This window comes from Procambarus clarkii, chromosome 91 (genome assembly GCF_040958095.1).
Source record: "Procambarus clarkii isolate CNS0578487 chromosome 91, FALCON_Pclarkii_2.0, whole genome shotgun sequence".
Classification (NCBI taxonomy): Eukaryota; Metazoa; Arthropoda; class Malacostraca; order Decapoda; family Cambaridae; genus Procambarus; species Procambarus clarkii.
The window spans coordinates 9983480-10001437 of NC_091240.1; the positions used below are offsets into that span (position 1 = coordinate 9983480).

Consider the following 17958-nt stretch of genomic DNA (forward strand, 5'->3'; position numbering starts at 1 on the left):
ACCCGTAACAGCTCCTCACACAGTTAGGCTACCCGTAGCAGCTCTTCACGCAGCTAGGCTCCCCGTAGCAGCTCCTCACACAGCTAGGCTACCTATAGCAGCTCCTCACACAGCTAGGCTACCCGTAGCAGCTCCTCATACAGCTAGGCTACCTATAGCAGCTCCTCACACAGCTAGGCTACCCGTAGCAGCTCCTCATACAGCTAGGCTACCTATAGCAGCTCCTCACACAGCTAGGCTACCCGTAACAGCTCCTCACACAGCTAGGCTACCCGTAACAGCGCCTCACACAGCTAGGCTACCCGTAACAGCTCCTCATACAGCTAGGCTACCCGTAACAGCGCCTCACACAGCTAGGCTACCCGTAACAGCTCCTCATACAGCTAGGCTACCCGTAACAGCTCCTCACACAGCTAGGCTACCCGTAACAGCGCCTCACACAGCTAGGCTACCCGTAACAGCCCCTCACACAGCTAGGCTACCCGTAACAGCTCCTCACACAGCTAGGCTACCCGTAAGAGTTCTTTTAGGCCCAAACCCTTACCACATTCCCCTAGGCTATCAGCAGTTTCTCTCAATGCCTCCCTATCTCCATTCTTCTCACATTGGACCGCCTAACAGAGCTTCCTCTCCCTTTATGATACTCTGCTTTACCCTTGCAAACACTCACCTGATGGCAAGTCCCGCAAAAGATGGGAAACTTAGGTTAGTATCTAAACACATATACATGGCGTCATAAGGGCAAACCGCTTCCTATTATTACTCAATTTCTAATTTCTATAACTTTTCTTCTCTACACCTTCCTCAACCACGGTTACTCTCCCTCACCCTCCAGAAAAATAAGCCTTCAGTCGTTCAAAAATAAATGGTGTCACCATCAGTTAATTAGGAACTTCATTCCTTCTTTCACAGCTGCTTCTTTCCTTGGTCCACACATAGCAGGTGTCTTACACACACACACACTGTGCAGAGCGTCTCGTGGCTTCGTTCTCGACGCACAATCGGTAATCCTGGGTTCGATTCCCAGGCGGTACAGAAATGGTTGGGCACGTTTAATCTCATCTAGTGTCTAGGTTTCATGTAGCAGTAAATAGGTACCCGGAAGTTAGGCAACTATTATGGGGAGGATCAGTACTTTGACCCTTCAAAGTAGAATGAAACTCCTTCATTCTACTTTGCTCTGATGAAAGTGAATTATTTTTCCCATGTGGTTTTTCGTGATTTTTCCGCATTCTTGGAACAGTGTTTTTGTGATGGTTTGTTTTTGATGAACACATCATTTGATGATGTGTTTTTGTTGCATATATATATATATATATATATATATATATATATATATATATATATATATATATATATATATATATATATATATATATGCATATATATATATATATATATATATATATATATATATATATATATATGCATATATATATATATATATATATATATATATATATATATATATATATATATATATATATGTCGTAGCTAGTAGCCAGAACGCACTTCTCAGCCTACTATGCATGCCCGATTTGCCTAATAGGCCGAGGGATTTTCTTTATTTTAAAAATATTGTTTCCAGTTGGTTTATTTGAAATATTATTATTATATTATGTTAAGAACATCAATTATTCCTGAATATATATATATATATATATATATATATATATATATATATATATATATATATATATATATGCGAACAAGCCTGAATGCTTGTTATATATATAGTTATATATATATATATATATATATATATATATATATATATATATATATATATATATATATATATATATACGAATTAGTTATCCTTTCATGCCTTTATTAAAAGTTCCATTATCGTGTTCCGTTTCTCTCTCTCTCTCTCTCTCTCTCTCTCTCTCTCTCTCTCTCTCTCTCTCTCTCTCTCCCTATTTATCTTTCGTGATTTTAAACTTTTCCTCGCATTAATTACATTTACTGACCGTGGAAGAAACACACAGACCCTAAAACTGTAAGACACGAACCTTTCCTAATGCAATTACGTCTTTCTTTTTACCCCGTGAAAGGAAAATAAACATCAGAGCTGCGTTGGCTGAGAACCATTCCCTGCCCAGGCTATCCTTATGAGATAACAGGCCTTAGATCCCCTACCAGGGAAGTACCGCTCACAAATTCACCTGTTTTTATATATACTAGATGGCTACCTGGGGGGGGTTTCTCTCTCTCTCTCTCTCTCTCTCTTTTTCTCTCTCTCTCTCTCCTAGGTTTCCCAATGTCAAGAAACTTTCCGTACTAAAATGCCTCCTTATCCTAACCCTAACCTACCAGACGACCCAAAACAGAAAACGGGACAGTATGTTGATTTCGCGAGCCCCTTCCATTTTCTAGTACGACAGTTTTTGCCCTTAGGTAACGTATACGTCAAAATTCGACGTTCTATTAGGACTTTTTGCTCTCTCTCTCTCTCTCTCTCTCTCTCTCTCTCTCTCTCTCTCTCTCTCTCTCTCTCTCTCTCTCTCTCTCTCTCTCTCTCTCTCTTTCCCTCCCCTCCATTCTATCTCTCTTCGTTTCTCCCTCCCTCCTTCGAACGTCTCCCAGTGGGCAAAAGCTGCTAGAATAACACTCAATCAACGTTATTGTCGTTGATTGAACATCGGTAAATAAAAAAAATTAACATATTTAGGTACATCTGTTTAAACTCTCTATGGGCGATCGAACCCACATTTTATACTTCATAGGCATTTAAGGGATTCTGAATAGGATCCTATCCTTCTTAAGGAGAGGGTATGGGGGTGGACCCCAACCAACCTATGACATTCACCAATCACACATCACCATAGAAAGTTTTGTGAGGATAGCCGTCAATCGTCTGGCCTTTAGTAACAGACATACATTCCATTTTATAGACATACATTTTATATTTTACATTTTAATACATTTTTATATTTTATATTTTAATACATTTTTATATTTTATATTTTAAGAGAATGTTGGCTTAGGGTTAACCTTATTACTGGTACATTAGTCATAGTCCAGTAATGAGGCATATTATTGGAACCCGATCGTAACACAGTATATACACACTGCTACTTGACCACACTTGCTCCTGGCTGCTCTACTGACCTATCCGCTTCCTTCTCTGGTGGCCTATGAGGGCCCTACACCACTGTATGGATCATCAGCGTTCCCCTTTGACTGTGTTACTCGATCGCTTTGGTGCTACACAGCCTTCCTGGCTTGGTGCCGTCTTTTGTTTACTACTTACTTATTCACTCGCTTTACCTGGGCGCGCGCTGTAGTTTAGAGTAGCCTGGACAAAGTTTTTTTTTTTTAGACAGGTCCCCAAGCAAACCTTCCCGGAGTTCAGGGAAAGATAGTATTTACGACATGACTAATACATGGGGGTCCGGATTAATCTCCCCCCCCCCTCCCTTAAACTGAGAGAGATGATTTAATTAGGGGATATCACCGGGATAATTGTGAACCCTTTGGTCATTTACAACAAATTGGAGGGTTTCACGGCTACGCTCTTAACTGGAAATGAACACGACGCTACAGCACAAACAAAGGTAGCACTCATAAATTTTCATTTATCCTAGCTTTTTCTCTCACACTCTGTTCCTATCTATCACACTCTGTTCCTATCTATGTCTTTCTCACTATCTCTGATCTATCTATCTTTGTATTTATCTCTCCCTTTGTCTCGTGCCATTCCGTTGCCTTCAATTGGTATCTCCACCCATGAAGCCTCATCCCATATTTACTCAAGTGGTAAGACAGGCGACAGCGTCCTCCCTCACTGTCTCTCACTCACCACGTCCATTTCCCCATCCTCTTATGAAACCCGTGACATAAGCAGGCCATGAAGGCAGACATCCTTCTCGCCATCACCACCAGACAGGCTTGCAACACTCACAGGTCAACGCGGAAAGCCACAGCATGAAGAAGCGTCTTGCAATACAGAAATGCAATGTGTGCATTGCTGCCTGTGCCTGTGTGCAATGCAGGCACAGGGCGACCAAGGGTTGACTGTCGTTTCGGGGAAAACACGCCATCGTCTAGAATAATTCAAGTTTGCTTTCAACGACCACTGCTATTACCCTTGGTCGTAGTCGTTGAAGGTCGAAGTCGTAGTAGCTTTTATCTATTGCAAGCAAACCATGCGATAGATAGAGGCGGATGAAGGTGTCTATTAGAAGGTGATCAGGATGGGGATTGCGTGACTACTACAGAATGAAAAGTACAAAACCAAAGCTGATGAATGGAAATAAAATTGAAAAGACGGAAAGGGGCGCCTGGAGGGAAGGAGAAAATGGAGAAACGGAAAAGGCAAAGTGGGGAAAAAAAAGAAATAGAAAATGGAAGAGATGGAACGGCAGGGAGGAAAATACAGGGAACACCAATGAGAGCAAATATTTCTCCTCCCTCCCGCGACACACAAGACCCAAGGCGGCAGTTCCTGGTGAACCCAATACCAGAGTGTTGGTTCTTGGACGAGAGAGAGAGGGAGGGGGAGGGAAGGAGGGGAAAAGAGAGAGAGAGAGGGGGAGGGGAGGGGGAAGAGGGGGAGGGTAGAAAAGAGTGAGCGGGGAGAGACATAGAGGAAAGAGCAACACAACGGGAGTTTAAAATATGAGAATAAATAATTCGCAGAAAACGTAGTTATCGACTCTCCTGGTGCTCACATTTGCTACCGCCCAGTGGCCGGGTTGTGGGTGGCCGGGTGGGCGGGTTGTGGGTGGCCGGGTGGGTGGGTTGTGGGTGGGCGGGTGGGCGGGTTGTAGCCGAGTGGTGGAAGAGAGAAAAAGAGAGAACTTCCCTTAAATCCCTTTCTGAAACATTCCAGTAACATTCTGAAATCATTCTCCATTCATCACGCGCTCCCTCCGACACATTCAGAGAATGACCATCATTTTTATCCCCACTTGTGTCACCTCCCCCCTGCCCCCTCTCCCCCCTCTTGCCACTCCAACAGCTTACAAACAAAATAACGTCAATCTCTCATCATAAGCCATCTCCCACCATCCCAAGTCCCCCCTTCCCCATACCTCCATCACCCCCCCCCCCCTACAGCTTCCTGAGCCTCTTCTAGCCGCTCTCAGAAAGACAAATACTCTCAAGCGATCTCCAGCACACTTATCCCCACCCCTCCAAGGGCGCGTCGCCCCCTCCTGCACCCCTGAAGTTTGCGTCACCCCCATACAACACCCCTGAAGTTGTCTCACCCCCTCACCCCCGTCCAGTACCACGAGTCTCTCCCCCAAGATCTTCCCTTCGCCTTCAGCATCTTTAAGACTCTTCCAGAATCTTCTAGATCCTTCTAGTTGTTCTTTCAAACAAGCCAGCTAGAGGAGGAGGAGAGCCAGAGGAGGAAGGGTCGGGGGGGGGGGGAAGATGGGAATGAGGTGAAGGGAGAAGTAGTTATTTAATCACAACACCCCCTCGTCCCCTAACACAGCCCTGCCCCCTTATATCCTAACACATTCCTGCCCCCCTCATCCCCTAACACAGTCCTGCCCCCTTATACCCTAACATTCCTGTCCCCTCATCCCCTAACACATTCCTGTCCCCTTATACCCTAACACATTCCTTCCCCCTTATATAGACTCATTCCTCGCAATGTTTACTGACGATGCTAAAATTATGAGAAGCATTAAGAGAGATCAGGACAGAATGAGTCGGTTTCAAATGTAGATATCATAGAGGCCAAATAGGCTCAGGAATCCGTACAACAGTTGACTGGCAGGTTGAGAGGCGGGACCAAACAGCCGAAGTTCAACCTCCGCTCACGCACAATTATGTGAAAACATCGCAGCTCCAACACTTTCCAGTCTACTACTCATCTTCGCCATCTTTCACGGTCAAGAGCAGCCTGGGAAGCTCGCTAGCCCCAAGCGCTGACACACAGGAGCCCCCAACACTGACACGCAAGAGCCCCCAACACTGACACGCAAGAGCCCCCAACACTGACACACAGGAGCCCCCAACACTGACACACAGGAGCCCCCAACACTGACACACAGGAGCCCCCAGCACTGACACACAGGAGCCCCCAACACTGACACACAGGAGCCCCCAACACTGACACACAGGAGCCCCCAGCACTGACACATAGGAGCCCCCAGCACTGACACACAGGAGCCCCCAACACTGACACACAGGAGCCCCCAGCACTGACACACAGAAGCCCCCAGCACTGACACACAGGAGCCCCCAGCACTGACACACAAAAGCTCCCAACGCTAACACGCAGGAGCCCCCAGCACTGACACACAAGAGCCCCCAACACTGACACACAGGAGCCCCCAGCACTGACACACAGGAGCCCCCAGCGTTGACACACAGGAGCCCCCAACACTGACACACAGGAGCCATCGCCAAGAGTGGGTGATATGCAACACGACTCGAAGTTCCGCCTTGCGAGACATTGCGGTAGTAACCACCGGCCGTCGGAAGGGTTCTGGGGGCGTCAGGCAAGCGCTTCGTGGTGGTCTTCGTCGGTCACGATGTGATAGGAGTCGGGACACCTATGTTGTGGCATGGACAAGTACAGGCAGATGTACCTTTCCTTGAGGTGCTTCCGGGGCTTAGCGTCCCCGCGGCCCGGTCGTCGACCAGGCCTCCAATGAATGGCCTCACCTTAAATGAACATATTGTAGCATTTAAAAGAACGCCCACATAGTGTACTTGCTGGGCATGTACAGGGTGTACTTGTTGGGCATGTACACGGTGTACTTGTTGGGCATTTACACGGTGTATTTGCTGGGCATGTACACGGTGTACTTGTTGGGCATTTACACGGTGTATTTGCTGGGCATGCACACGGTGTACTTGCGGGACATGTACATACACACATGTGCTCATACAAACACGCACGGATGGACAGAATGCAGAGAGAGACATCCCGAGAGAAAGTACATTCGGATAAATAAACAGAAGGACAGAGCAGGGAAATAAACAGAAGGGACAAACGTGAGGATGAAAACACGGACAAACAGAGAGAATCGAGGAGCGGTAAAAAGATCGAACAACGGAACACGAAGAGAAGGGAAAGAAAACAATACAAACCAACTAACGGGTTAGACAAACAGGCGGACGACAGAGGGCATCGTCTCCAGCCAGACTCCTCCGGACCACCGCCATCTTAGGCCCAGACCAGAAAAACAGGAAATTTGCCCTTTTGAACTTCAATAAACGGTCTCGACGCTTTGGTCGAGTCGTGCGAGCTGTTTGTCCCGTTAAATGCAAAGAGAGAGAGAAAGATAAATAAAAGAAGAACTTTTTTAACCTGTTATCGTGGGTTCATTTGGATTTTAAAACGAAAGTCAGAATATTAAAACTATCATAAAAAACGATAAATCTAAGGTGGACTTTAGTAAATTTTAAGCAGCCTCTACGCCCCACTGCATTTTAGTGGGTTAACAGCGGTGCCATCTAAGGCGGTCTACACAAAGCACGCCTATACACATTTAAGTACGGGGTACTTACGTAGGTTGAGTACAGTTAGGTACAATTTGGGTAACTTTATTTGCACTGTAACGACTGTCTAAATCATCCCAACGCCGAAGTGACTGTCGAGAACGGTAGTGGACAACCTGCTCAACTCTACGGCATGACTGGAACTGGCAAAATCGAAGTGCGTAATAGTGTTTGACAGGTGGAAACTTAGTACCCAGATGAGCCACAGAGACGTTAGAAATAATTTTTCCAGTGTCAGGGTAGTTAACAAATGGAATGCATTAAGTAGTGTTGTGGTGGAGGCTGACTCCATACACAGTTTCAAATATAGATATGATAGAGCCCAGTAGGCTCAGGAATATGTACACCAGTTGATTGACAGTTGAGAGGCGGGACCAAAGAGTCAGAGCTCAACCCCCGCAAACACAACTAGGCGAGTACACACCCACACCCACACACACACACACACACACACACACACACACACACACACACACACACACACACACACACACACACCAGTTGATTGACAGTTGAGAGGCGGGACCAAAGAGCCAAAGCTCAACCCCCGCAAGTACAAATAGGTGAGTACACCCACACACACACACACACACACACACACACACACACACACACACACACACACACACACAGGGGTCGGGAGAGGTTCACTAGGACGGGTCACTCAGTATACTGAGTCGTAACGGGTTAAAGCATTCACCAGAGAGCCTGCTGGCTAAGAGCTGTACCTGTCACTGCTACCAGTTTACAGTTTACCTCCTGTAGTTTACACAGTTTAACACTTGTAGTTTACACAGTTTACCACCTGTAGTTTAGTTAACACTTTTAGTTTACACAGTTTACCACCTGTAGTTTAGTTAACACTTGTAGTTTACAGTTTACTTCCTGTTTAGATTACCACCTGTAGTTTACAGTTTACCGCATGTAGTTTAGTTTATCAACTGTAGTCTCCACAGTTTAGTCTGTAGTTTAGTTTACACATGTAGTTTACACAGTTTACCACCTGTTGTTTAGTTTACCTCTTGTAAATTACATTTACCGATTGTTGTTTTGTTTATCACCTATAGTTTACAAGTTTACCGCTTATATTTTAGTTTACCACCTGTAGTTTACACAGTTTACCGCTCATAGATGAGTTCACCACCTGTAGTTTAGTTTACCATCTGTAGTTTACAGTTTACCGCTTGCAGTTTAGTTTACCACCTGTAGTTTAGTTTACCAGCTGTATCTTTCAGAACTTTGTATACCACATATGTCAGACCAATCCTGGAGTATGCAGCCCCAGCATGGAGTCCATATCTAGTCAAGCATAAGACTAAACTGGAAAAGGTTCAAAGGTTTCCCACCAGACTAGTACCCGAGCTGAGAGGTATGAGCTACGAGGAGAGACTACGGGAATTAAACCTCACGTCACTGGGAGATAGAAGAGTGAGAGGGGACATGATCACCACACACAAGATTCTCAGAGGAATTCATAGAGTAGATAAAGACTGACTATTTAACACAAGGGGCACATGCACTAGGGAACACAGGTGGGAATTGAGTGCACAAATGAGCCATAGAGACGTTAGAAAGAATTTTTTCAGTGTCAGAGTGGTTGACAAATGGAATGCATTAGGCAGTGATGTTGTGGAGGCTGACTCCATACACAGCTTCAAGTGTAGATATCATAGAGCCCAGTAGGCTCAGGAACCTATACTGTTGATTGACAGTAGAGAGGCGGGACCAAAGAGCCAGAGCTCAACCCCCGCAAATACAACTAGGTGAGTACACACACACACACGGGTCGGGACAGGTTCACTAGGACGGGTCACTCAGTATACTGAGTCGTAACGGGTCCAAGCATTCACCAGAGAGCCTACTGGCTAAGAGCTGTACCTGTCACTGCTGCCAGTTTACCTCCTGTAGTTTACACAGTTTACCACCTGCAATTTACTTAACACCCGTAGTTTGCACAGTTTACCGCCAGTTGGTTAGTTTATCACCTGTAGTGTACACAGTTTACCTTCTATTTAGTTTACCACCTGTAGTTTATACAGTTTACCGCCTGTAGTTTAGTTTATGAACTGTAGTCTCCACAGTTTACAGTCTGTAGTTTAGTTTACACCTGTAGTTTACACAGGTAAGCGCAACAAGGTAAGTACACTAAACAACTCTTTACACCTGGAAACCTTCCAGCCACACTGGCCATTACAGTACACGCCACCCGGCCATTCCATAACAAATTACAACCCTCTTACAACTCCAGTTAAGAGACTCACTTTTAAATTCCATTTTCTTGGACTATACCGCGAGTGAAACTGATTACATTTATAACGCGTAAATAGTTATTAACAAAAACTATTTGCGTGAATATCTTCAGATAAGCTTGATGGGTCGAGCTCTAGCTCTTTGGCCCCACCTTTAAAATCTTACTAATTTTATGGATTATTTGTCTCTCGCGTCGTATAGACATTTAAAATACATACTGGAAGATTTGGAAGTATATGTAAACATAACACTGTTACCGGAGACACATATTAACATTATATCATCAGCAGCATATGCATGGTTGACGCACAGTGGTGTAGCCCTCATTTGGGTTCTTGTGTACCACATAAGTTGAGCCTATTCTGATTATGTTGCTACAGCGTGAGGCCCGCAGCTTATCAAACACAAAAGGAAGGTGGAGAAAGTCCCCAGGTATGCCACCAGACAAGTCCCAGAGCTGAGAGATATGAGTTACGAGGAAATATTATAGGAAATACATAAACCTCGCGTTGCTGGAAGGGAAGACTTGATTACTATATATAACATTTACATATCAGAGAAGGACAGACTATTTGGAATGGATAATACTCAAACAAGGGGACACATGTGGGGACTTAGCACCCAAATGACCCATAGAAAGAACCAATTTTGTGACTGTCAAATGACATAACAAATGTAATGTTCTAAGACGTGAATGTTGGAGGAATCCTTCTCCATACACACCTTCAAATATAGACGAAACAAAGCCCAACTGGCTCAGACACCTGCACACACCAGTCAACCGAAGTTTGAGAGGTGGAACCCAAGAGACGAACCTCAACCACCCGCAAGTACAAATAGCTTAGTACAACCCCCCCCCCCCACCTCTCTCTGTATACTCCCCTACGCCCCTCTCTCTCACACACACACACACACACAATACACACCTCTCACCCACATTATACACCCCCCTGTGTACACCCCCACGCCCCTCCCCCCCACACAATACACCCCCACGCCCCCCCCCACACACACACTATACACTCCCACCCCTAACTATACACCCCACGCCCCCCCCCCACTCCCACCCCACAGACAACACCGGCGAAGACACCACCACAGATGAACACAACCGCCGGACGAAGAGGTTAGTGAGGAGCAATTATACATAACAAGTGTTTCCTCCGCCAGTGGTGGGGGGGAGGCAGGAGAGAAGAGAGAGGGAGGGAGGGAGCACTTGCCCTTCATGCGCACACAGACCTTCAAGCTTTCGGTGAACGAGGTCATAGCACACACATTGTGGGGTCAAATGCCATAAACGACCTCTTAAACAAAAAAGACCAAAGAACAATTCATTAATTTAATGAATAACAGCCAAGCGTCACTGACAGAGGCACTGCCAGCGTCACACTGACAGAGGCACTGCCAGCGTCACACTGACAGAGGCATTCCCAGCGTCACACTGACAGAGGCACTGCCAGCGTCACACTGACAGAGGCACTGCCAGCGTCACACTGACAGAGACACTGCCAGCGTTACACTGACAGAGGCCCTGCCAGCGTCACACTGACAGAGGCACTGCCAGCGTCACACTGACAGAGACACTGCCAGCGTCACACTGACAGAGGCACTGCCAGCGTCACACTGACAGAGGCACTGCCAGCGTCACACTGACAGAGGCACTGCCAGCGTCACACTGACAGAGACACTGCCAGCGTCACACTGACAGAGGCACTGCCAGCGTCACACTGAGAGGCACTGCCAGCGTCACACTGAGAGGCACTGCCAGCGTCACACTGACAGAGACACTGCCAGCGTCACACTAACAGAGACACTGGCAGCGTCACACTGACAGAGGTACTGCCAGCGTCACACTGGCAGAGGCACTGCAAGCGTCACACTGGCAGAGGCACCGGCAGCGTCACACTGGCAGCTTAAGCCTGGAGCGTGAAGAACAGCCTTGAACTCCCAGCATCCTCAGGTAAAAGCTTCTCTTTAAGACCACAACATTAACTCCCTCGTGTTCTCCCAGCATCAACCACAGGCCCGGGTGCTACTCTCTACTCCGGTATGCTCGTATGTATATATATATATATATATATATATATATATATATATATATATATATATATATATATATATATATATATATATATATATATATATACACATACACGCGACTCTGTATAAACATTATATGTATATATTTTATAATTATTCATTATATACACACATACACACACACACACACACACACACACACACACACACACACACACACACCGGAGCTAATGTGGCCCGAAGACGGGCCAAAAGAGCAGAGCTCAACCCCTATAAGCACAACTAGGTGAGTACATACACACAGGCGGGACCGAAGAGCGAAAGCTCAACCCCGCAAGCACAACTAGGTGAGTACACCCCCCTCTTATTAAGAGGTCCTGTACAACAATACCCACACAAGAACAATTGACAAAGATCATTTTGCAAGCACAATTGAGAAAATTATATCTGGGTATATATTACTCATCGACCACATTCTATCGCTGAACAGCCAACAAAATGTTTCTGTGTATCTTTATTGTTGTGGAATAGATGCTGTACCGGCTGTTCCCGGGTCTCTCTCCCTCCTCCCCATACCCTATCTTCCCACTTCCCCAGTCTCTCATCTTCTCTCTACCTTTATTTCCCTTAAAAAAAACTTTTAAAAACTCTATGGAAAACAGACCCCCAATTTCAAATTTAGTGAAAAATCACGAGGGTCGCTGGAAATGCTAATATTTTTTTTTAAATTGGTACTGGGGCCGACCCCAACTGGTCTAAGACACTCACATAACCCCATGTGTCATCTTGGATAGAATGAGGCTAGCCCATGGCATCTGGCCTTTTGCTTCGGACACAGACATTCTATGTTATAGAATATTAGATTAATTTCTAGAATATAAATTAATAGAATAAGATATTATAGAACATAGATTAAGTTGATTAGAATGGGTTAAAGTAATTAAGGGAGCTATATTTCCATAGAACGTCTCAAGGGGGTTCAGTGGGATCGAACCCGCATATCTGGACTCCCCAGGCACACGCACTACCGACTGGACCACGATGAGCTAAAAAAATATCTCAACGTATATATATTACCAAACTTACGGTCTCAATATTTGATCATAGATCCATTACATTGTAGTGACTTCATTGCGAATTCACAAGGGTGTGTGTATTTTTAAAAGCTAAAACTCTCTAAAACACAAACCAATCAATTTACAAAATCTCACCTTAACAGGAAACACTGTCAAACTTTTCAACTGCAATTGCTCAAACTTTGAAACGAGATGGGAACAGTCACCGAGGGGAACAGGGAGGAGGGGGAAGAGAGAAGAGGGGTAGTAGGAGAAGATGAAAAGGGGGGAATAGAGGGAGAAAACTGGAGGAGAGGGCAAGGGAGAAGGAAATAGAGTAGACAGAAAACGAGAGAATGTTTGAGGAGAGGGGTAGTGGTGGTGGGGGGGGGGTAACGGAGCCTAATGCACTATTTCCATAGCAACTTTCCAATAAACTATTTACACCGCTCCCAAGGGTATACCACAAACGTGTCACTTGGCTACGGTTTACAAGGGACGAAGTGTGTTGGAGTACGTGTTGCACATGTAACTTAGGTTACTCTAAACCCTTTAAAGTTTTTCTGATTTCCTTCTAAATATCCTATTTAAATCCTAATAAACAATATACGAAGACATTATTTAAAATGATTAAATCACCCGCCCTTAACCATTATCAAATAATGTACCCTAAAATTTTGTCCAAACGGTAACTTAAAATTACATTTAAAATTGATTTCATATTATGTCACAGAAAACGATCACTGGGTTCGAGTCAGGGAGGATTAACTTGGCAACAATCCCCAACTGTTCGCCCCTGTTCACCCAGCAGTAATTAGGTCCCTGGTTGTTAACCAGTTGGCGGGGTCGTACTCCAAGGAACACTTGTAGGGGTAAGGCTTACCATGAGCTATGGGAAGGGAACGCTCTCAGCCTGCCAACAGGAGTCAGAAGTCGTCTGTTCCTGTACCCACCTATGTTTAATGAAGAAAACAAAGGAAAAAACACAGACCCCGAATATCAGATGAAAAATCATGCGTACTTAAACAAACACAGTAGCATTAAACACTACGGTGACTACAGTGAGATCTGTGTATACGAGACTGATAAAGCTGGAAGTCGGTTATGTGATGTTTTAGTGGTCAGGAATACAGATGAATCTGGCAGCTTTCCAACACCAGCCCAGAGAGAGCACTAGGTGTTGACTTTCTGAAAGAGAAATCATGCATCCTCTTGAACATTAGGGCTATCAACCTAGGGCGGGTTAAATAGGCCACCAAAAGAGCAATACTGACGAATTAGCAAGTATAGTTTAGTCCTGAGCACTATACAGGATTATAATAAACTCTCAGTGTATATACACCGAGAATGGAAGTATACCTCTCGGTGTATATATCCTTTTAAGGGTGACATATACTGAGCTTTGTAAATAATATGTGACTATAGGAACACGCGGTGATATACTCGACGTATACCAAAGATATAACGACCATCAAAAAGCATTGTAGTCACCTGCGGTTGAGCACCCAATAACCCACTATGTACTAAAATGAGCTCTCTAGCCCTGTTCTTAGACTAGACGAAAATGTGTATATGCTCCATAACATTGTAATGAAATTGAAATTGTAAACACTTTAATCAACCTTTGTAGTCGAGTCCTCAATATACACTACATAAAGTGTAACATATCTCTAACCCTGTCTGGGAAGGATGTAAGAAAACGAAACCCATACATCAATCCTGTCCTCTCAACTATATTAGATCGTGCTTTTTGTTTGTTATGGTAATCAAAGTTACAAATGCAACCTACTATTAGGTTGCATTTGTAACAGACAGCGCAAGCGCTATAGATAAAATTTCTAACAAGAATCAGAAGTCGTCTACTGTACCCACCTGTGTTCAAAAAAATGAAAATATGCAAAGAACAAACGTGGAGTAAGACGCAAGTAGAGATAAAGCCTATGTGTGTACTCAATGAACATGCTCACTAGCCCTTACACAGAAACACACGCACACAAGACAACAATGGGGACGCGATATTAAAAGCTCGGGCTGACAATTAAAAACCATTACGATCAAAATCCTATTCCAGGATCATATTTTGTCTTGAATTACCCCATCATTCGCTTCTGATTTCCCTGCTTATCAATTCTATAATCATTCCAGGTTATCCGAGGGTAAATCAATATTTTACCTGTTTGGTACTGTAGTAAGTGTTCGAGGGGGAGGGACAGGAGACTGGAGGCTTTGTGATGGCTCATCCCAGTCTTTTTTATCCTCTCAGTCTTTTTTATTAGTTTTCTCAGCTGTGTATTGAAGCCTTTATGGCTTTGGTAAGTACGCTGTTGCAGTGGTTTTTCGTAACAATTTAAGTGAAACAGTAGTTACTGTTCTCTGCTTTGCATTGAGGCTTGGAGAGTTTGAAATTACCTATTGTGTACGTCACACTGGACCTCTTTTAATTGAGAAAGGGTCTATTTAATATCTAAATTTTCAATGTCTTAATTATCTTCGAGGTAACTCCTATTACCGTCATTACTACTTGTTTTGGCTAAGCTGTCATGTAGATTTGTATATTAAAATCCTAAGACAAAAAGCTGCCAGTTAACGATGCACAGAAAAAAATATATACACCTATATTTTCTGTTAAAAACAATAATTAATAATTGCACAGAGAAGCACACTTTACCTTGTAGACGAGATCCACCTGTTTGGTCAACTCCTCTGCCTCCGTCATGGTGGTAGCCAGGGTAGGGTTCCTGAGATCTCTAAGTAACTTTATACTGACTGGGCTTCTTCGGCTGTGTTGATGCGATATGGAAGCCTACAAACAAAATCTCAGACAAACACAATGCAGACAGGAGTCACATTTGGGAACTGCCATTCTTAAAATGCAGCTTCTTTCGATGTCACCAGTTAAAGTGTATGAAAGGAAGACACTGACGAAGTTAGAAACTCATCGGGGAGGTTGGAAGCGCGTGAGGGAAAAGCAGCGCTACTGAGAAGCGTGGGGCTTCCACGGCAACAGGAGAACAGGGTAGCAACACCGAACGCCTCGACGGCACGGGACGGACTGAGCGTTGACGCCGCCCAGTACGGCTTCTGCCTCTCCCCAGACACTACCTTCCGCCCCACCAGCATCACAACCACCACACTCACCGTTATCACAACCACCAGCACCACAACCACCACACTCACCGTTATCACAACCACCAGCACCACACTCACCGTTATCACAACCACCCCACTACCACTACTCCAACACGACAATTTTCAATATCAACACCCATGGGTCATACCGCCCTTACCATCACCACCATTATCTCTTCATCTCCACCAGAGCGATTCCTTCTACTCAATGTTCATTGATGCAAAACTTATGAGATGAATAAATACGACTGAAGACTGCAAGACACTACAGGATGACCTGGACAAAATGAATATAGAGTCCCTCAAGTTGATATTAGAGTTCAACTCAAGCAAGAGCAAAGTAATCAGCCTGGGTTCTTGGAACAGGAGGCTAAACACTAGATATCACCCTGGAGAGAAACCTCTCCTGGAACTGAACACAGAGAATCATTTGGGGGAATGATATTTACAACGAACCAATCACCAGACGCCCACATCAAACATATATCATCAGCTACATATGAAAGGTTGCCTAATATAAGAGCTGCATTTAGGAATATTAACGAAGTAATTCTTAATTTAATCTTACATGCTATTTTGTCAGCACCATTGAGGAATATGCGGCACCAGCGTGGAGTCCTTATCTCGTTAAATACAAAACGGAGCTGGAGAAAGTTCAAAGTTCAGAGGTATGCCACAAGATTAACCCTCAGAACAGAGAGGTATTATGTACGAGGAAACACTAAAGGAGTTTAACCTCACCTCACTGGTAGGTATGATCACATACAAAATACTCAGAGGAATAGACAGGGCAGAAAAGAACAGATTATTTAGCATGGGTAGTACACGAACAGGAAGGCACAAATGAAAACTAAATTCCCAAATAATTAAGCCACAAAGATATTATGTTTTCCAGCGTCAAAAATAGACAAAAGATTTTATCTGTTTTTAAAATAAATAGAGAAAGCTGTTTTGAAAAAAAACAATCATTTCCTTTATTGAAATGAGAAAATACCATTTAAAATGTTAATTCATTATTTTATTTAACATAAAATGAAATTTATTTACTATATGCAATGACAGTACACGAAGAAACAACAGATAACAAATAATGAATAGAGGGAGAAGAAGCATGAGGATATGAAACACTTGAGAAGGGAGGAGAAATAATATTGGGAGGAGAGAGCGAAGCAACATGGGCTGGAAGACATACCGTGGAAGACAGAGAAACGGACAGTAAAGGAAAAGATCTTCGTCACGGAAAAGACAAAGATCTGTTATCCCGTTCCACCTTTCGCTAAATAAGTCGTTCATCCCCGTTCAGTGATTTGTTCACCCCCTTGTTCAATGGGTCGTTCAATCTCTCGTTCAATAGGCCGTTCAAGCTCTTCTTTAATTGGTCGTTCAACGTCTAGTTCAATGGGTCGTTTAATCTCTTGTTCAATTTGTCGTTGAACCCCTTGTTCAATAGACCGTTCAGTGTCTCGTTCAATCATGGGTCGTTTAACCTCTTGTTCACTGAGTCGTTCAACCTCTTATTCAATGGGTCTTTCAACCTCTTCTTCAATGGGTCGTTTATCCTGCTTGCTCAATGGGTCATTCAACCTCTTGTTCATTGGCCGTTCTACGACTACGAATATGTATGTATCTATATGTATGTAGATAGGAGCTGCCTCGTATGGGTCAATAAGCCTTCCGCAGTTACCTCTATTCTTATGTTCTTATGTTTCACCCCCCATTTATCCCTTATGTATCCCCCATGTTTTCACCTTTTTTGTCTTATCACCTGACCCAGTGCGGGTATAAATCAACCAGTCCTGAAAATTCTTTTCACTTGAGAATGAACCATGGAGGTTCGAAACGTTGTGCAAATTGTATAAATAAGTGTAATACATTCTATAGTAATTTACTTCTTTTCTTCACCTTGAAATTACGAAAATGAGTTTTGGAGAACTCCTATTTCAGCTAAGCCCTGATGCTAAGAGAATAGTTATATATATATATATATATATATATATATATATATATATATATA

The 17958-nt window shown here is 43.9% G+C and overlaps 1 protein-coding gene across 2 annotated transcripts in view; it reads right to left on the reverse strand.

Moving 5' to 3' along the window:
- IRSp53 (Insulin receptor substrate 53 kDa) overlaps positions 1–15881 on the reverse strand; it is a 176973-nt gene extending 161092 nt beyond the window's left edge. The window contains exon 1 of one of the 2 annotated variants that reach the window (XM_069318735.1): positions 15484–15881. In XM_069318735.1, the coding sequence (XP_069174836.1) occupies positions 15484–15531 (48 nt within the window). In that variant the 5' untranslated portion in view covers positions 15532–15881. The remainder of the gene's footprint in view (positions 1–15483) is intronic. The other variant, XM_069318733.1, reaches the window with a different exon arrangement.
- Positions 15882–17958: the final 2077 nt, after the last annotated feature.